The sequence below is a fragment of the Sciurus vulgaris genome (assembly GCF_902686455.1).
Source record: "Sciurus vulgaris genome assembly, chromosome: 8".
Taxonomy (NCBI): Eukaryota; Metazoa; Chordata; class Mammalia; order Rodentia; family Sciuridae; genus Sciurus; species Sciurus vulgaris.
The window spans coordinates 83,494,243-83,515,478 of record NC_136468.1 but is presented as its reverse complement, the minus strand read 5'-3'; the positions used below and the strand labels follow the sequence as shown (position 1 = coordinate 83,515,478).

Sequence of the window (21,236 nt, the reverse complement as noted above, 5' to 3'; positions counted from 1 at the left end):
GTCAGAAGAATCAATGTTGTTAAAATACACGTACAACCTATAAATTCAATCTATAAAAGCAATCTATAAATTCAATGTAATTCTCCTTGAAATACCAACAATTGTATTTACAGAAATGGAAAAGACAATTCTATATTTCATATGGAATCCTAAAAGACTCAGAAAAGTCAAAGATATGCTGAACAAAAACAAGGCGGGAGTAATGAGAATACCTGATTTCAAAACATACTGCAAAGCTATAGTAACTAAAAACAGACACATATACCCATGTAACAGAACAGAAAATCCAGAAGTTAATCCATACTCATAGAGCCAACTGATTTTTTTTTTCATACTGGGATTGAACCCAGGGGCACTTTGCCACAGAACTATAGTCCCAGTTCATTTTAAAAATATTATTTTTTTATCTTGAGACAGGGTCCTACTAATTTGTTGAGGCTGTTCTTGAACTTGTAATCCTCATGCTTTGGCCTTCTGATTCACTGGGATTTCAGGCATGTGCTACTGCACCTGTCCAGTCAACTCATTTCTGATGAAGATGTCAAGAACATATAAAATGTCTCTTCAATAAATAGTGCTGACACAACTGGATTTTCAGAACAAAACTAAATCCCTTCTCACCATACAAAAAACCCCACGAAAATGAATCAAAGGCCTAAATCTTAAACCTGAAACTATAAAATTACTACAAGAAAACACAGTGGAAACACTTCAAAACATTGGTGTAGGCAATGACTTTTTAGATAGGAACCCAAAAGCACAGAAAACAAAAATAAAAAGAGACAAGTGGGATTTTAGCAAACTAAGAAACTTCAGCACAGTGAAGGAAATGACAGAATGGAAGAAAATATTTTTAAACTGTACATCTGACAAGGGATATCCAGGATAGATGAGGGACTAAAACAGCTTAACATACACACATAGGCTTAAAAACCCAAACATTTCTCAAAAGAAGACATACAAATGGCCAAAAAGTACATGAAAGTTGCTCAACCTTACTAATCATTAGGGAAATGCAAATCAAAACCACAGTGAGATGTCACCTCACCCATTAGAATGACTATTATTACGGTTTAGATGTGAGGTGTACCCCAAAAGTTCATATGTGAGACAATGGAAGAAGGTGCAGAGGATAAATGAATGGGTTGTATAAGGTTTAACCCAATCAGTGATTTAATTCCTGAGTGGGGATTGACTGAGTGGAGTGTCTCTCTGCTTCCTGATCACCAGGTAAGCCTCTTCCCTCTGCCACACTCTTCCACCATGATGTTCTGCCTCACCTTGAGTCCTGAGGAATGGAACTAGCTGTCTATTGATGGAGACCTCTGACATCGTGAGCCCTCAAATCAACCTTTTCTCCTCTACAATTGTGCTGCTTGGGTCCTTTTGTCACAGCAGTAAAAAAGCTGAATACAACAACTATTATCGAAAAGACCAAAAAACAAAACAAAAAGCAAAAGAAAATGCTGGCAAGGATGCAGAGAAAAGGAAACTCCCATACACTGTTGGTGGGAATGTACAGCCATTGTGGAAAATAGTATGCAAATTTCCCCAACACTTAAAGATAGAACTACCATATGAGCCAGAAATTCTACTACTTGTATATATTCAAAAGAGATGAAATCATTATTTCAAAAGATACTTACACTCCCATGTTTATTGTAGTGCTATTTACAAGAGCCATAATTTGGAATCAACTCAGATGCATTTTAGTGGATGAATGGGTAAAGAAAATGTGATATTTACCCAGTGAATACTATTCAGGATGAAATCTTGTCATTCACAGTAACATGGATGGAACTAGAGGTCATTATGTTAAGTGAAATAAGCCAGGCACGGAATGACAAGTACCACATTTCTTGCTAATGTATGGAAACCAATAAATCAACCTTGGAGAAGAACAGAATGGAACAGTGGTCACTACAGAGGGGAAAAGGGAAGGGGACAGAGGAGGGGGATGGAAGGAAGCTCAATAAGGGGCACCAAAACCACAGTTGAGTGGAGGAATCACTTATGGGTCCTCTTTAGCAACGTAGGGTCACTACTGGTTAAAACAACCTATGACATATTAAAATGACTGGAAAAGAATAATACAAAATTCTCTACACATAAAAGTGATTAATGTTTGAAGAAATGGAAATGCTTATCACCCTGATTTACATTGTACACACATATTGAATTGCCATAAAGTACCCCCAAAAACGTATACATAAAAAATGAGAAATTAAAGAAAAACAAGATAAAACAAACCAAAAAATTTACCTAACTCAGTTTTCATTAGGATTAATTTTAAAGTTCCCCATAATAACAACAACCAGGGTGGTATAAGTTGGCAATTCTCAAAATTTTTGGTCTCATGACCCTGGTCCACTCAGAACCCCCAAAGAGCATTAATTAAGGCAGAATATGTCAATCCATATTAATAGAATTAGAAATTAAAACTGAAAAGTTTAAAAATAGTTATTTTAAAAGTATGAACTCATGCATTAGAATAAATTACTTTTTATGAAAAGGAACAATACTAAGCTTGGGATAGAGTGTGGTTAAGAGTATCCAGAATTGGGTTTAAAATGGCTGGGTTCTAGTCCCTCTCCACCTCTATGGGCCATGGAACTCTGGGCCCATCATTCACTTTCTGTGAGCTCACATATCCTTATTTGTTAAATGGAACTACTCCTATTAATGCCCACCTCATATAGCTTTTGTGGAATTAAGTACATTAATGCACATGAAACAGGGCAGACATTCAGGAAGCATGTGGTAAAAGTTAGGTTGGTATATTGAAGTAATACTGAAATTTTCTTCAAAAGAAACATAAATTCACATTGGGTCCATCTCTTCAGTTAGCTGGAACTTAATTGACTAATGTAAAATGTCTAGGTAAAAGTTGGCCCTTAGCATGTAACTCTGAGGAAAGTTTACCAGGAATCATTTGCTATAATAAAAAGCATCCTGAGGGCTGGGGTTGTGGTTCGGTAGTAAAGCCCTTGTTGGGCATGTGTGAGGCACTGGGTTTGATTCTCAGCACTACATATAAATAAATAAATAAAATAAAGGTCCACTGACAACTAGAAAATTATTTTAAAAAAGAAAAAGCATCCTGAGCATGTGGAAAGGTGAAAGTCTGTGGCTTCCTTTCATGGAAAGTTCAGTTGTTAGCTTGAGCTTATACTTACTAGCTCTGCTTTCTATACATTCAGAGGTTTGAAGGGAATCCTGGTGATTCAGATGAATCAACTAGATATGTAAATATATGTACAAAATGTAGATACATTGTACACAATAGCTCAAAGTGAACAGGTAATTATCAGATGCTACTCTTAAATATATGAGATTAGGCTTTCGGAATCTTTTTGGAGATGGTCTTAATTTCACTTTTATCCTTCTCCCCCCCCCCCCCCCATTTTTTCTCTGAAAAAATAATCCCCTATTCTTGCTACTTGTCTTTTCTTACTACCCATTTTCTCGTTCACCAATTTCAATCTGACCTTTATTCCTACCATTTTACTGCAACAAATCTGGTAAGAACCACCAATGAATCTATTATTCTATCCATATACTAATCATTGTAAAAACACCACCACCACCATACCATGAGCATCCCTAATGTGAAAATCTGAAATCTGAAATGCTCCAAAATCCAAAACCTTCTGAGTGCCAACATGATGCCATAAGGGGAATATTGCACACCTGACCTCAAGGGATAGCTCACAGTCAAAACATAGGCACGTTAAAAGAAGCATAAAGCACTTTTAGCCGATGTGAATAAGGTGTATGGAAAATATAAACGAATTTTGTGTTTAGGGTGCCATCCCTAAGATAGACTGTTAAGTACATGTGAATATTGTAAATTAAAAAAAATGGAAATCCAAACCACTCTTGGTCTCAGGTATTTTATAAGAGATGCTTATCCTGTATCCTTTAATGACAACATCTTCAACAAGCAACAATTACTGCTTTCCCAGCACGTGCCAGACACTATTCTAAGTACTTTCCCTATGTTTCCTTTCCTGACTGGTCCTCTAAGGCCATGAGGGACTTCCCCATTTTACAGATGAGGAAACCAGAGCCAACAAGGTAAAGTTAGTCACTTAACATCCCACAGCTGGGAGGTACTGAAATACTGAGTTGGAACTTAGCAGCTGTGTAGCTTCAGAGCCTGTCCGCAGGTACCCTGGCACCTGTTCTGGGAGGAGACTCTCTTCCCCCTAGAATTTCCACTCTCTCGTCCCTATGACCTCATTCTCTCTTGGCTCCCTATTACCTCCCTTTAGGTATTGTCCTGTGCTCACTTATAAACTGGATATAATCCTTTCCTTCTCCATCTTTCATTTTCACTCTGCTCCCCTCATTCACTTTTATCCTGCTTCCAATCTCTTCCCCCTGACCTGGAATTATCTTTCTAAAAGGCAAACTGGCCCATTTATCCCTCCTGCTTCTGAGCTACGGCCCTTGTTGACTCTCCACAATTGGCAGTGGTGGTTCTTGATTGTGACTCCCAGATCCATGGTGAGGACTGATCTATTCTAGAGCCCTAAACATTGTTTATAACATGGTTAAAAGAAAATATCACTAGTATTCATGACTGTAACTTTTTTTTTTTTTTGGGTGTGGGCATTAAAATGAGTCCTCAATATTAGAAATCTAGGTGTCTCCTGGACAACACAATGCATATTTACCTAATCCCTTACAAGTTCTGGGGTGATCATGCCCCTACCTCCTGTTTCACCAAAATGACTTCCACATACCAATGCCCATACTCTACTCTTTAGCCACACTAAGCTGCTCATTATCTACAGATCACATGGCCTTCTTCCACAGACCTTTCATGGATGCTCTTTCCCAACTCCCAGTCCAAATTTATCCATCTTTCATGATTCAGTTTGGGAAAACACTGCTCCCCCAAAACTTCCTAAGCATCCCCTACTCTCACCCTCATGTGTGGAATTGAACACTCTATTCTTCATGTTTCAGTGGTAAACAATACAGTCTCTCTTGACTGCACCTAACAAATGAAACAGCACTTATTAAATTCACTATAAGATTTTCTAGAGTGAGGACTAAGTTTTATTTAGCTCTCTGGACTGCCCAGTACATTGTTTAAAAGTATGTGTTTACTGAACTGAATGTTGAGTCCCTCAAGTAGAATAAATGAATGTTTTAGTTAAAATATAAGGTGTGACTCAGGCACAGGGGTGCACACCTGTAATCTCAGTGACTTGGAAGCTTGAGGAAGAGAATTTCAAGTCCAAAGACAGCCTCAGCAACTTAGTGAGACGCTGTCTCAAAATAAAAAGGTCTGGGAATGTAGTTCAGTGTTAAAGCACCCCTTGGTTCAATCCCCAGTATCAAAAAAATAGATAAAAGAAAAAAGAAAAGTAAAATAAGGTGTGGTAGCTATTTGTTCATTTAACTAATAACCCCATGTGTCAGGTACTGGGCATAAAAGCTAAAAGACCCTAAGCAGCTCAGAGTTAGTGTGGAAAGCCAGTCAGTTCGTATGTTAGGGTGAGCCATACTCTTATGCACCAGTTATATGTCACAACAGAGAAACTGGCGGTCATTTAGGGGAATTTCATGCAGAAATAAAGTCCAAGTTAGTCCAAGTTAGAACTAGGAAAATTGGCAGGTAAGAGAATACCAGACCCCAGTCATTTATACTAGTATAGAGCAAAGATTGGCAAATTATGGTCCCAGTCTGTTGGCAGTTTTTGAATGGTCTATGAGCAAGGAGTAGACTTTATTCTTTAATATTTTAAAAGTAAAAAATAAAAAAGACTATTAGCCTTTCCCCAAAAACACTTTTGTGAAAAGTTGAGAATATTATTCCCACAGGAGTCAGAAGGCAAGGGAAAGTAACAGGTAGGTGCAAAGATGAAGTTCACTCTACTGGCTATGCTGGAGTAATGAAATCCTCTCCTGTCTGACTCACAAGTCTCATGTCTTCTGTTAGCATGTGTGATGCTGTGGTAGTCAACCTTATTAGCTTGCAAGGATGGTAGAATTCTGGTCCTTTCCCAGTTTTTGACAGACTCAGGCTGAAAGTTTCTATAAATAAGGGACCAAAGATGGAAGAACTCAATTCAAGAACTCTAGATGTTCAAATGCCCTAAATTAGTGATTCTCAAACTTGAACAAGCAACAGAACTACCTGGAAAGCATGTTAAAATCCAGATTCCTAAGTTGCACTGCCAGAGTTTCTGACTCAGCAGATCTGAGGCTGGTCTGGAATCTACTTTTAAGCAGTTTCTGGGAGACACTGATGCTACTGCTGGTCGAGGGAAAACACTTTGAGAAACTCTACCCTAAAGAGCCAGTTTTAGATTTTCTTAGGCTCCATTTAAAACACATAATAGCCTTTCTTCCACAAAGTTTAGCAATTTTTTTCCCCACTCAACCTTCAATATGATGCTGTCCTTGAATCTAAAACTAGAGACAGAGACTCAAAAGAACACATGCACAGAGATTAACGCCCTGGAATTATCACATTTTCAGGGCAGTCCTGATGCGCCCATCAGACATATCCCCACTGTCCTAGGTAAAAAGGCAGCAGGAGACACAGGTTAGAAAGCAGGAAAGCCCGGGAGGGAGGAGAAATGAAAGGCTGGAGAAAATGAAAGCTAGCAAAAACTATAATTTCACTTGGGCTCAGATCTCTATTTCACACTGTTTGTCAACAGACAAACTGTGCAAAGTTACCTTGTCCTTAGCCTGATCAGTCACGTAGTCTTGGGAGGGACTTGGACCCTGGAGGGAACTATAGTCAAAATTCTGCTGCATTTGTAACTCCTCTCTGGATCTCCATTTTTGGCAGGGGTGCCAGGGAACTCATCCTTCAAAAAGTCAATTCAACTATTACTTTGTCCTTTTCTCTGTTTGAAAACTTAGTTCTGAGGCTGATATGTGACCCTCTCCTTATTTTGTGGGTCTCTGAAAACACATGGTGTGAATAGTTCTTTTGTTTTAGTTGCAGCTAAATCTAAAGAGTTACTAGTTTTGTAAACATAGAAAATCTTACCTTTGGATTTAACTCATAGTTGTCCTGAGCATCCTCAGCACTTTTCCTATGAACATCAAATTGCTTCTAAAATTTTCCAAAGCCATTAACAATAGCTGTAACATTTTTCTAGAGGTTTGGGTCAAATTGACAGTTTTGACTAATGAATGAGGATGATTTTTATAAAGTTAATATGTTTATCCTGGACTTGTCCAATCAGCTGCTGTTGCTGAGACCCGCTTTTCTTCTACCAGTCATCAGGCATCACTGCACAGCATGCTTGGTGCTCTAGTAGAAAGAGGCACCTAGTAGACAGAAAGTGTTTGTGGTGGGGTTGGGGGGGCCAAGTCACCCGGGCAGGGAGTGTGCGTCAGGAAGGTCTCTTGGAAGCAACCTCAAAAAATAAGGGGGAGACAATTGTTGCAAGAGGTGCTAAAACTACATATGTCATAAGGAGAAAGATTCTGGGATTACTGACCATCTTATTAAAATAATCATAATGAAAGTATGCCTTATAATTACTCAACGGTACAATGAGAGCACAGATCAATCTCTTCCTGATGTATTCAAGGAGTCAGTGCCTTGGGCTCTGATCTGGAAAGTTGCTCTCACTCCTTGGCTTTTAATAGCTTGCCCTGAACTCTTGGAGGCGAGGACTGTCTATTAGGTGTCCCCTTCCTTTCTGCCAAATTGACAAGTAGTGACCTCACACATAAGTAGGTCTAGTTTAAGCCTGGTTCTGAAAGAGGCCTGGTGTGGCTATGTGGCTACTCTGAGTACCAGATTCTAGAATTCAGGGGCCGCTGCAGTCATCTGCTCAGAGATCTGGGGCAGGACTAAGTCCAAATGAGGAACATCCTCCCTGCCATCTACCCTCAGTCCCCACTGCTTCTTTTTCTTCAGTTCCCATTGGACCATCTCTCTACACACGTGACCTTTGTGCCAACAATTTCCAAAATCTGGATTTCTGAGTCAGGCTTCTCTGTCAAACCCCAGTCCTGACGGGAGAACATCTACATATCAGTTTTCCACAGGAAGAACAGGAACTATTATTTACGAAACATCCATTGTGAGCTGTACACTGATTAGTATCTTGGTACCGTAGGTCACAGTGGAAGAAACCACCTCTAGCTAATTTGAGCTAAAGGGAATTTACTGAAAGGACTTGGGAGAGCTCTCTGGAGGGAAGGAAAGGCAGAGAACCATGTAAGAAGCTCCAGAGGGTCTTGGAAGCAGGAACTGCTTGAGTCTCATCTGAACACAGTCTCTAGAAGGCATGAACGCTGTTCTCAGTCTTTTGTTCCTTCTGCTCATCATTCGAATTTGAGAGATGAGGGATGGCAAAGCTTGGATTAAATATTTAGACCTTGATAGCTAGAAAAGGAAGGGCAATCCTGCTAATAAGTCCCACTTGAGCATATCTAATGATGAGAGAATTTCTCAAAGATAAATCAGGCTGGCTTCCCTCAAAGAAGGCAGACTGGATGCCAGGTAGCCAAAAACTTCTTTAGCTCCAACATTATTGGAACTAAAGAAGTTTTGGATTTGGGAGCATTTTGAATTTTGAGTAAGGGATGTTTAATCTGTAACTGTTTTAGAGATGAGAAAATGGAAGTTTAGAGAGGTTAAGCAACTTGTGTGGGGAGAAACAGTAAATCGTGGAGCCAGGATTTAGACCAGTAGGAGCTGGGCTTTTAATCCCCATATGCTGCCTACCCCTTCCTCCCACCAGACTGTGAAAATTAGTTAAGTGCAAACACCATGACTGCTTCTACTTTTCCAGCCAGTGCCCAGCACATCACAGATCAGAAATGTCTGAATGGGTATCTAAGGGAATGCGTTCGTGAAAGATCAAATTCCCTTCTTAGGCAGAGTTCAGATGTGAGTGTGTCTGAAGGAGGGTTCCTAAGGAGGCAGTGGGACCATCTCTTGGGAACTTCTTTAGACTTAGTTTGCACTTACCATAAGCTTTTTCCTGATGGCCTCAAGTTTTTCAGTAGCTGAAGCCAGTTCTAAGTTTGCTTGGGCTAATGCTTGGCGTTTTGGCTCAACATCACAGTACACCTGAAAAATCCATGTGGGGTTTAATTCAGAAGGCAATACAGATGCAAATGGGAAGAGTAATCACGTGACCTTACATAGGCTGAGTACTCGGCAGGTAAAAGCTCTAATTTACCAAGTAATTTGCTGCTGCTTCACCATGGTACCTCCTAAGGAAGAGCAGATAAAGCCTCATGTGCTCTCTGTACCTCCACTGGTTACTAATTTATTCTGGACATTTGAGTTACAAGTACTTGCATAAAATACTCAGAAGGTCAAACTCCATGAACATTCTAAGATTAGTTTTTCATCAAATATGGAGATAATCCTCAAATCACTAGAGAGTGCAGTGTGCATGAAACACAGCTAAACGTGTGATCAGGTGTAGACTCTGAGGCAGAAAGTAAGCGTGGAGAAATTCTCTGAATACAGAAAGTGGGAGAGGTTCTCACACAATATTAACCACACATTCACTTTCTTTTCGAAGCTCCTGTTTTAAGTGTTTGTTATTTGAATGGACCACTTAAGAATTTGGGTGGATCATTTTTTTTTTTTTTTCCTGGTGGTTCAATTTTCTTCTGGAAAGAAGTCAAATTTTCTTTCTTTATAGCAATACAACACAGTCATAGTTTGGATCTCTGCTCATCTTTTCACCAACAGAGCACAGTGCTCAGGCATTTTATTCTGGAGAAAGGCCATATATCCACTATAAACTCTTGGGCTAAAAGATTTCCATGAGAGAGAGAAAGATCAAGAAAGTCCTGCTCCTGTGGGTTCCACAGTATGAAGGATATAACCTGATTTTATGGAAACCATTTGAGGAATGACATGGACTACAATTGACTTTTTCTTTATAATTCCATATCTGAAAATGACACGTCTCAGAACCTGAAACAATTCTTCAGTCATGGGTTATACATAGTTTCCTTTTAATATCCAGTACTCTGCAAATAGGTTAGAACATTGTTGGCAGATAAGAAGTATTTGATAAATAAATGATGGAAAGAAATGATAATCTATTGTGAATTTTAGATTAGATCATCTACAGGCAAAACACTATTTGTCATTAACATACTAAAACAAATAAATGGTTATTTCCTCATCTCACTATGCCTGCAATAAAGATTGTGTGAATTTTTGCTTTAAGAGCAGGGAATTAATTCAATATGAATTTAGACCAGCAGTTGTTTCATGTCAACATAAATCAAATATTTTAATGTAAATAAACAATTTATATATGCAACAAATTTTTCTCTAATTAAAATCAAATGAATTGCTCCTTTTTGATCTAAGGTGGCTAATTATTTTACTCTTAAAAAAAGATAGTTTCTGCCAGGTGTGGTGGTGCGTGCCTGTAATCTTGAGTTCAAAGCCAGTCTCAGCAAAAGTGAGGCACTAAGCAACTCAGAGAGACCCTGTCTCTAAATAAAATACAAAATGGGGCTGGGGATGTGACTCAGTGGTCCAGTGCCCCTGAGTTCAATCCCTGGTATGCCCCCATCCCCCGCAAAAAGATAATTTCCAACATTTAAAGTATTCTCCTATATAGAATTCTGTTAACTCGAACTCATTCATATCATGTTTTTAAAACTACATATCCTTCTTTAGAAAACTAAATATCAAATTATTTTACATTTTTTGTTGACCTTGAAAAAGTTGTTTATGGCCCTACATGGATAATGCTTATTAACCATCAGATTAGAACTAATACCTCATAGAATTTAATGATGTTGATGACCCAGGCACAGAGGCCAGCTGCTGCAAAAGATTTGGTTCGAATCAGATTTGGATTGAACTCTGGGTCTTTCAAATATTGTTCATTCACCACTTTGAGGCAGTTCTCTGGAATGTGTTCTTTGTCATAGTTAATTAACGCTTGCAAAAAATCATCAACCTGTAAAGCAAAAAGACTTATTGCAATGAACCCATTTTGGCTGCAGAGAAAATTCCAAGATCAAAAGTTAAAACCAGCTTTTAGGACTCACATTACAAAGGCAAAATTGGCAAGCGGCATTTATCCTACTGTTTGACTTTTTCAGTCTTTATACTATGAAGTTAGAATTAGCAATGGACACTTTTAAAACCTCTTCTATCCCAGGGTAAAATATTCAGGCCCAGCACAGGAGGTATTCACATTTTGAAGAAAAGAAAGGCAGAAAAGAAAAAGCAAAACACATACCAAAAAGCCCCTTTGCTTCACCTTCTTGTACATTAGTAACATTTTTCAAGCCTAAGAAACCCATGTAATTTTCTCCCTCCTACACTTAACTGCTTTCATAATTTTGCAAATAATTAGCAACCTTCCACCTGCAGCTGGCACTGCCTTAGGTATGCCACAACCCCAAGCTAACCTCCAATATGGCTAACAAAAGCTGTAGGCCTAAAGGACACACAGCAGAGCACACGACAGCTAGAAAGATGGCTTCTTTGGACTTGAACATCTTTTGCTATCATGCATAACTCCAGCACTGACAACAATAGGGAAACTGTCAGGACTTTCACCTTCCCAGGCTGACCAATACCTTTCCCATGAAAACTCTAGCTGCTTTCCAACTTCGATCTTTTGGTACTCTGCCCCGGGGAGCCAGGAGGACCATCACAGCTGCAGTAACGTTGGTAACTGCATTTGGTGGGTTGGGAAAGGCTTTCAGCTCAGTGAGGTTGACCTGAAGAAAAGTTCACACATGCACAGGATTAGGGGAGGTTGGAGAAGCACTAGTCACCAAGCTGGGCATCAGTGGCCTCCCACCACCATCATCATACTAGTCCTGGTTTGGCAGTTCATTGCCCCCAAGGGACTCTACTTTGGGATCCTATGGGGCTCAGTTCCTGCTGGGTACTTATCTGATTTCTACCCTTATTGCCCCCAAGAAAAGGCATCCATTGGTTTATAGCAGTCCTGCAGAGCCCTACTCATGGAGGCTAGGAAATTGTGTAAGCACAGAGGCTGCAAGGTTATTTATAAATTCAATCCACTGTGATATATTTGCCTTTTAACCAGGTTCTCCCATAAATATAATTCCTTAGTTCAGTGTGTCTTAGTTTTGTTTTTCTGCTTTATGTGCACAAGCGAGAAACATCTTCCATTACATTTCAGTGACTCTCAACTGGGAGGGGTCCACGCAGACTGAACTTTATTCCCTGACTGGTCTCCTCAGGGCAGAACACTTATTTACTCAACAGATGGAATCAAGAACCAAGGCAAATACTTTGGGGCAGGAATTTGTACCTGTAAGAAGTACATGTAGGTTCATAATACATGATGTAAAAAACAACAGCTATTTCCTGTGATTATTTTATATGCTGCATAATACATTCTTGCTTATAAAACCATATTGAATGGTGAACCTGACCCTGCTCCCTTATGGGAAGTTGACTATTTGGTAAATGGTTACAAAGAATGGAAAGGGCATGAACGTATGAAAAAAGCAAATTCTTAAAACATGTTATTGATAATTGAGAACTGGCTGACCAAGATTGTCTCATTATATATATTCAAATAGACAAGAGAGAATGAAGGAAGGGGGACAGGAAATGGAAAGACAGTGGAATGACTCTGAAATAATTTTCCTGTATACATATATAAACACACCATAATGGATCCCACCATTGTGTACATTCATAAGAATGGCATCCTAACTAGAATAAGATTTATTCCATGCTCATATAATTATATAAAAATGAATTCTACTGTCATGTATAACTAAAAAGAACCAATAAATTTTAAAATATACTCAACTTGGTATCTTAAGTAACATTATTTTGTCTATATAAAGAGCAGTCTGGGGAAAATTTGCAAATTTGGAGAAGCAATTGTAAAATAAATATTCTTCAAGTCAGAGAGAATAGTTACCCTTTGTTTTCTAATTTTTTCCCATACACTAAAATGTTGTGATATATCCTATTTCACAATCTGCTTTATTAACTTATTATTATGAACATTCCTTATGCTGTTAGCTAGTTTTTAACAATATTTTGATGGCAGTATTCAAATGTGTAATAATCTTCTACTGTGCTATATTTATATTCCTAAAATTTTTTCAGTAATTTTTTACAGTAAAATTATAAAACTCTTACAAGACTGTTCAGTCAAAATTACTTCTTCAAAATAAAATATTCGGGGAAGAAATGGAGTATTTTTCTGATCTTTTATTTTTTAAAGTTGTATCTTCAACTTAGGCCTGGGATTTCCTGAGACTCTCCATAGAGGCCTAGAAGAACCTCCAGGACACTATCAGTTATCAGCTTATAACATTGCCCACCATTTCACTTTTTTCTTATAATACCCTGGTGGCAAAAAAGACTATTTCTCGAATTTGAATGTTCAGTGAGTTCTTGCTACTAACTAGAATGAAACTAGGAGATGGAGGTGGGGACCAGTCTTGGTACCGTTGCTCCTATTGCTCTTACAATGAGGGCCTCTCGCCCGTTTTGTTTTGATTTCCAATTTATGCTACTTTTTGTATGCTAGAAGAAAAAAGAATTCCTCACCTAGTTCTTAAAGCACACATATAACATGGAAAACTGGATTTGGATCCAATCCAGTTGACTTTCATAAAATTATTCACCACATGGTATTGGGTGTGGTACCAGGAGACTGGGTGCTGGGGTAGGGGGATAGGCACCTGAATGGGAAAAGAAGTTGAACTAGAACGATGAGCTCAAAGTTGTTTCAACTTTAATATTTTATGCAACTTTTTTTTCCTTTCAAAAAACTGTATGGTTGCATGGGTTATACTCCTGCTCAGTTGTTCAAACTCTAATAACCTTTGAATATTATTTTGAGGAAACCCACAAGCCAAGAAATCATACCCTGTTGAGCGTGTTGAGCGCAGCTGTGGCAGCCACCAGGGCTGGCTCAGCCTTTAGCAAGTCGGCCTCACATTCCCTCTGCTTCTGGGACACTTCGGTCTGAATGGCTGCCACCTAATCAGAGAGGAAAAGCACACAAACCCACATACACAAATTATTATGTCAGAGATCTCTACTGAAAAGTGCAGATTGACTCACTTGCACCTGTTAAATAATTCATTTGTCTAAACTTTGAATAGGTGAGGAATTTGTCATAAAAACTAATTTCCCTCTAGGCACAGTATGTATATAAAGCTTTGTAAATGTACAAAACACACATGACAAATCCCAAACCAAATGGATTCAAATATTAAAGTGCTCCAAGAAGAGCTCTGACTCATTTAATTATAAGGTGCCGCTAATAATAAAAACAAGATTAAGCAGGCATTCCTCTGTTCTTCAATTTTCTTTTTTCTGTGAGTCCCTGACAAGTGAAAATCCCAGCTGGATCAGCAATCTAGAGCACAAATATTCTTGTTTGAATTTTTATCTAATTTTTGCTAACATTGGATTCTCCTTAAGAAGAGACGTGAAAGTTCTTTCATTCAACTGGGCAGAAAATATTCTCATCTGTGGTCTTGGGTTGCACGCTTAACCACAGATAGAATGTTTTGTGTGTGAAGACCAATTACTGGTTTCTCCAAGGACCTGATAAAAAACAGAGACAAGAGCCCAGATCCATTTTGGGTAATGGGGCAATGACACTACTACACAGTTGCCAAGCGCAGGTCCAGTTGCACCCCTTCACAGGTCAAAATGGTGCTGCTTCAGTCTCCTGACACAAACCCTTGCTGTGTGGACACAGGGAACCATGCTGGTAAACTTCAGCTAAACCAATACGAAGCCAGGGGACTTTCATCCTCGTCTTCTTAGGATAACTATGGAATTTGAATGGCCAGGAAGAGTGCATTGTTAGTCCTCAGCAAAAATCTGAGACTGGAAGCTGTAGCTCTGGGTATCAGCACTTGGGGGGTGAGTCCTGTGGTGAGGTGATTGTGGAACATAAGCATGAAGAAAAAGTGAATTTCTTCAGATGGGTTTGGAATGAACAGGTTTAACCATACCATAAAATTAAACACTGCTCACAACAAATTATGTTGTCTACTACAGCTTTATTAGCAGTAATTACCCTTCTCTTGATTAACCATTATTTTGCTGTACACTGCACCTTTTACGAACATAATTGGTTCAGGGTAGATATGTGATCTCCTGCTAATGCACGCACAGCTACTGTTAATGTAAATAAGAAAACTATGCCTGCTTACTGAGAACTATTCCAAAACCACAACCCTCAAACACTGCCAGAAATGGACCATGAAAATTCTAAGAAAATTCAGTGTGCTGGAGAGCACTGTTTCAGACAAAAGAGTATGGTACCATTCAAAAATCATTCTAAACTGGATGCAGGATCATAGACTTGTGTGTGTGTGGTGGTGGTAGTGGGGATTGAATCCAGAATGGCAGGCATGCTAGGCAAACACCCTACCAATGAGCCACACCTGTAGCCCCCAGGATCATAGCCTTTTAGTAGTAGGAGAAACCTTACAGAGTAGTTCTTTTAAGTGCTATTTCTGAGTCTCTTTTCCTTTGGAGTCCTTGACTGTTAATGGAGTATTATTCCTTTTGGTTACATTTATAAACAGGGTAACCCTGAACACTAAATAAAAGCCCACAAACATAAAGGAAGAAAACACTCTTATATTGGTCAACTAATATCTCTTACTAATACCTCTTACTCTTATCCTAATACCTAATACTCTTACTCTAATACCTAATACTTCTTACTCTTACCCTAAGGTGGAACAATAGAATAGCAAAAATTTGTGTATCTCAGTGACTTGATCAACTGCAGCATGCCATTTCCTCTCCCTGGTGGCTCCTGGGCAGTGGTTGATGAGGCTCCAACCTGGAGAAGTGGAGGAGCTTACTGGATTGCCTAGTAGGTGTGCTTTCTCTCTACCATGGTCATTGAAGCAGTGCTGGAGAGAGTTCCATCCTTGGGTACACCAGAAATCTTCTGCCATTTATTAATCAACAGCTCCTTGAAGATGTTTATAGAATTTTGTGGTTCTTACACAGCGGGAATAAAGTCCCCTGAACTGCTTAGTTATGAGCTGAATTGCGTCCACCCGGTACCTCAAAATGTGACTCTACTTGGTAATAGGGGCTTCACATAAGTGATGACATTACAATGAGGCCGTTCAGATGAACCCTAATCTAATTTGGCTATCATTCTTAGAGGAAGAAGAAGTTTGGAAACACAAACGAGACATTAGAGATGAGTGCTCATAGAGAAAAGACCAGATGAGGACATAGTAAGATGGCAGCCATTCGTACGTAAGCCAAGGAGAGAGTCTTCAGCAGCAAGCTAGCCTGCCAAAATCTTGATCTCAACATCAGGCTCCAGAGCTATGGGAAAACGGCTTCTGTGGTTGAAACCTCCCAGTGTGTGGTAGTTTGTTCAGGGAGTATTAGCAAACTAACACTCTGCTCTTACCTGCATTCAGACCATATGAAATTCCTGATGGCTTCTCAAAACCTGGACCCACCCACACTTAGAAAAGAAACATATACAAACTGAAAGCCATTCAAAATCAAGGATATCCAACTTTTGCAGAGAATATATTATAGCATTTAATTTGGAAGGTATTTCTACTCAGGATGACTATATTTTGAAAGTAATCCTAGAATGATTAGAATTTTAGAATTTGGGCTGATAAGTCAAAGCTGGAAGGAGAACAAATTTTCACAAACTCAGTGGCACCTGTGTTGCTTGAAGTCATTGCTGGTAATATGTATGGTCCTTGATTATTTCATGAAATTCAAAGCAATAAATTTCAGCCTGCTTCTTTATATGAGTTGTCAAGATTCACTGCATACCAGTCCCTAAACCTCAACATGTATTCAGTCATATAACATGTGACAATGTACTTTGTGATCTGTGCAGCATTGCTTTTGAATTACTGCTCACGGAGTGAGTCTGGAGAGACCAATTTCACAGAATCAGGAAGAGTCCATATTTGCCCCTGTGAGTAACTGCATGGTATCTAGCACATTGCTAAACATGACGTATGTGAGTCCACAGCATGTGCTCAGGCGTTGGTTAATTGCTTGACTCTATGTAGTTTAATTACAAATAGACCTTTCCCTGATCACCTGATTTAAAATAGTTCCTTCTACTATTACATCTATTTGATTGATGTCAAAGTACTTATCTAACTCATAAAATATTGTTTCTGAAAGTGTTATTTGTCTTCTGTTAGTCTTTTCCATTCCAATGTAAGCTACGTGAGGGCACCTTGCTTATTAAATATCCTCAAGACCCTAGAAGAGGTCCAGCCAAAAATAAACAAACAAACTCAAATAATAATTGTTTATAATTAAATTAAACTCAACTCTACAGGTAAAATAAAAGTGCTTATAAGTTTTGGTATGGATTAGATAAACATTATAGTTTGTCTTTTTCATCTTTACAAATCTCAGAAAACAATGTTAAAGGAGCTCTAATTGCTAACACCTTTTTGCTCCTTTGTAAGGATTTTACCTTAGGAATTCAGTTGTGAAAATATTCCTAGAATGCTTGTCACATTTTAAGACTTCTAAAAGATATCGGTGGTGATAGGTTATAATAATTACTAGAACCTCATACATTTTTATAATACCTAAAAAATGTCCCCTGGGTAGAATTAGCTTATGATAATCACACCATGTATGATACCTAATTACTTAATATAATAATTTCAAAGATATTCTCCACTTATCTGAAACACAATGAAAACATTCATTATTCAAATTAGAAATTATAAACCTATGTGTCATGCCAAATGTGCCTTATTATCAATTACAAATATGCTGTATTTTTAAAAAATTGTTTAGAGTACTGATTTTCAATGTACTTTCTAGCCTTTAGTTGTGTAAGATAAAGGAAAATGTGCAAGATACAATAGAGAAGAAAAAAAAAAAAGAAAAGAAAAAACGCAATTATACACTAATGACTGGCACCACCACCAGAAAAACTCAAACATGTTCTGGTATCCTAAAATGCAAGGATAATGGCATAAAGGCTATCAATGAGAGTGTCAGCAATGTGCAATGTTTTACTAACTAGGCCCTGGTTATGTTCTTTTGTCTAAAATAAGAAATACTACTTACTCCACACGTATACATTCATTCATTTTTAGAAAAAAAATATTTATTATCTGTTTTTTGTTCTATTTCTTTTAGGACATAAGATACACGAGAAATAGCTTCCATCTGTAGCTCAAGAAGACAAAAGTAAAGTTGTAGTTATTTCAGGATCTATGTAATCTTAAGATTACAAAAGAAAGCAGAATATATGTAATCTTAAAAATAATTAATAAACAAATATGTAATCTTAAAAAAATAATAATAAATTAATTAATTAATAAATAAAATATAACAGAATGCCAGGGCCTCAACTGAATCAAAAAGAACAAATTTAGTTTAGGACTTAATAATAAACTCCAGTTATATTATTAAAATGCAAAATTTGAAAACCATCTTGCAAAGTGATGGAATGGGCTTTGTTAACAATTGAGTTGTTCAATTTGCCTAAAAACTGAAAACCTTTTGAAACCTCAGAGGTGACTTCCTGACCTTTACTGTATTACAAATAGGCCTGATGTTCAAGATCCACATCCATTATATGCTTGAATGAGCTCAGTATTTATTGTTCTTTCATATCATTAAAAGAGCTAAAAGGTTGGGAAAATGCATAATGTAAGGAAAGGTCAAGTGGTAATCATGGTGTGAAATGCTGTTACATGTGTAGCTATAATAATTCTTTAGACTTTATGCTCCCTGGAGAGGAAGTTGTTCAAAATTGTTCACCTACAAAGGTTTATTTTGTGCTAAATATAGCTCGGCACGCTAAGTGGGGGAATTAGCCTGACCTTTTGCTCCTCGGTGTCCGCGATGGCCTTTTCCCGGCTCACTTTCTCCGTCTGGAGCCCGATCTTTGTGATCAGAGCTTCAGCGTCCTGATTTCTCAGCTGTAACTCGGCTTCTTGAGAGGCAAGTCTGGTTTTCAGATCTCCCACCTAAAAGAAAAGTCATCACTCTGGGGTAACTTGTGTTGACAACAACAAAGAGTGAATACGGCATTTTTTTTTTTTTTTTTTTTTAGCATGTATTTGGGGATCTCTAAGGGTTTGTCATGCATATTTCTACCCTGAGTTTACTGTACTTTCATTTGCAAAAAGGCAGCCCCATTTTTTTCTTTATCCCTGAGAACAGAATACTATTTCCCAATGTTTGGGGTTTTATTGTTTTGTTTTGCTTTTTTGGTTATTTATTTATTTATTTTTGGTACTGGGGACTGAAGTTAGGCTGCTTCACCACTGAGCAATATCCCAGGCCCTTTTTGTATTTTATTTAGAGACAGGGTCTCTCTGAGTTGCTTAGCGCCTTACTAAGTTGCTGAGGCTGGCTCTGAACTCATGATCCTCCTGCCTCAGCCTCCTGACCTGCTGGGATTACAGGCATGCGTGACCATGTCCCGCTCTCAACTGCTTTACAGGAAATATGATTAGCATCAGCTTGATAGAGAAGTTATCTTCGCTGCTCAATCTGCTCTTGGGGAAGTACTCACGGAAGTCTTTATCTGAGCACATCACAACCCATGACAGTTTTTCTGATCCCATACAGCTCAGGCTTAAGGTAGCAGAGGCCACAGGAAGACATGCCTGGTGGCAAGCTGGAAGAACCATGCTCTGTAACCCCCAAGAGTAAATTGCTGGAGGTGTCAGACAAACTGAAGTCATGAATTCTCCTTCACTGTCTGCAGATTAATTGGTTGCAAAGGTCCATCTCACATGAAATGGTCTCCTTGATTTTTCTCACCTCATATAACATTTAATCATGGTCAGGCAGACAACCCAACATTGAACTTACTACTTAGTAAGAAGGGCAAACTGTGTTTTGTGGGGTATCAGCACAATATGGCTAGATGCCCAGTGAGCCTGACAGATGTACATTTCTTCTCCTGGCCTAGCACCAAACCACATCACTCTGCTCTTGTAAAATGCAGAAGAAATGTTACTACGGCTATCTGTGATGACCTAAGCTGACATCTAGAGGAACTATATGTCTGGGAAAGGGGTTTATAGCTGTATGGTAATGCATGAACACTGTTAAGATTTAGATACTTATATTCTCAATGGCTCTGTGGAGAACTGCTTAAGGCAGACAGGCCCAGAGAGGACCCGTGCTCCATGATGAAGACTTTCTGCTCCACATACAATCCCTCCGTGTTGAGGCTCCTCAGTTCTTCAGATAGGCAATTAGACTTTTGGTTCATAATAAACTGAGTTTTAAAAAGCTATCACTTAGCTATTAAATATTCCAACCACTCTCCTGCTATTAAAAGCATTCCCTATGCAAATAACTATTGAAAAAAGAAACCACCTGCATTTCTTCAATCAAGGCCTCATGCATCTTCACAAACTTCCGGCCTGTTGCTTTTGGCTGAGGGTGGGCAGGGAGACCCCACACAGCCCTGTACTCAGCAGACACAGGGAATCAGCTCCCCCATTCCTGACTTACCCATACACAACTGGGATGATTACCAAACCACAGACACTCTCCCCTTTACTTCCCTGTGGCGGACACACTGCTGCCCCAAGAGGACCCAGAATTCTGTACTATTCCACTTGCCCTTAGCTCTGTCATTTGTGAAGACAACTTTAAGTGTGGTAGAGGTATGTTTTCGGGGTGGCAGAGGTGGTCAGGGACTCATCCTTGGGTGACAACACTATCATTCCCTGGGGCGAAGTCAACAGGTTTGGTTTGGAGCATCATTCAGAGAAATACTTGGTAACCCAAAGCTCCCTCCTCCTCATCTTAGTTCAACACCATATTAGCTCGTATTGAGCTCAACAGGGGAAGGGTCTTGATTGAAGGGAGAGGATAGGAGAGATGGGTAGAGGGAGGAAGAGTAGAATGAGAATGGGGAAGAGAAGAAGGGTAAGAGGTATTGGAAGGGGAAGGAGCAGATGCACAGATATGACTATGTTTTGGGGGGCTCCCCAGTTATTCTTTATAGCACTTGATTTCAACTGTCCTGAAAACTCTGAATTTTCTTGCCCAGTCGTGGTCCACCTACTTTACTCACCACTTTACAGATTGGTGTTTCATCTCACAGCTGCTCCTATGTATGGAACCAAGTCTGTGGTGCTTCAGGCTATAGAGTGCTAGACAGAGTGAAAAAGTGCTAAGGTGTGTCCCCCAGATGGATCTTCCCTCACTTTTAGCCTAGGCACAGGTGGGCCACCCAGCCCTCTTGGGAAAAAATTGTCCCTTGAAAAGCATGTGAGAACAGAACCTGATG

At 39.0% G+C, this 21,236-nt stretch overlaps 1 protein-coding gene across 1 annotated transcript in view; it reads right to left on the bottom strand.

Moving 5' to 3' along the window:
- DNAH11 (dynein axonemal heavy chain 11) overlaps positions 1-21,236 on the bottom strand; it is a 335,620-nt gene that overhangs the window by 89,705 nt on the left and 224,679 nt on the right. The window contains 5 exon segments of the mRNA XM_079151923.1: positions 8,960-9,061; positions 10,749-10,931; positions 11,560-11,703; positions 13,850-13,963; positions 18,802-18,948. Coding sequence (XP_079008049.1) covers positions 8,960-9,061; positions 10,749-10,931; positions 11,560-11,703; positions 13,850-13,963; positions 18,802-18,948 — 690 coding nt within the window.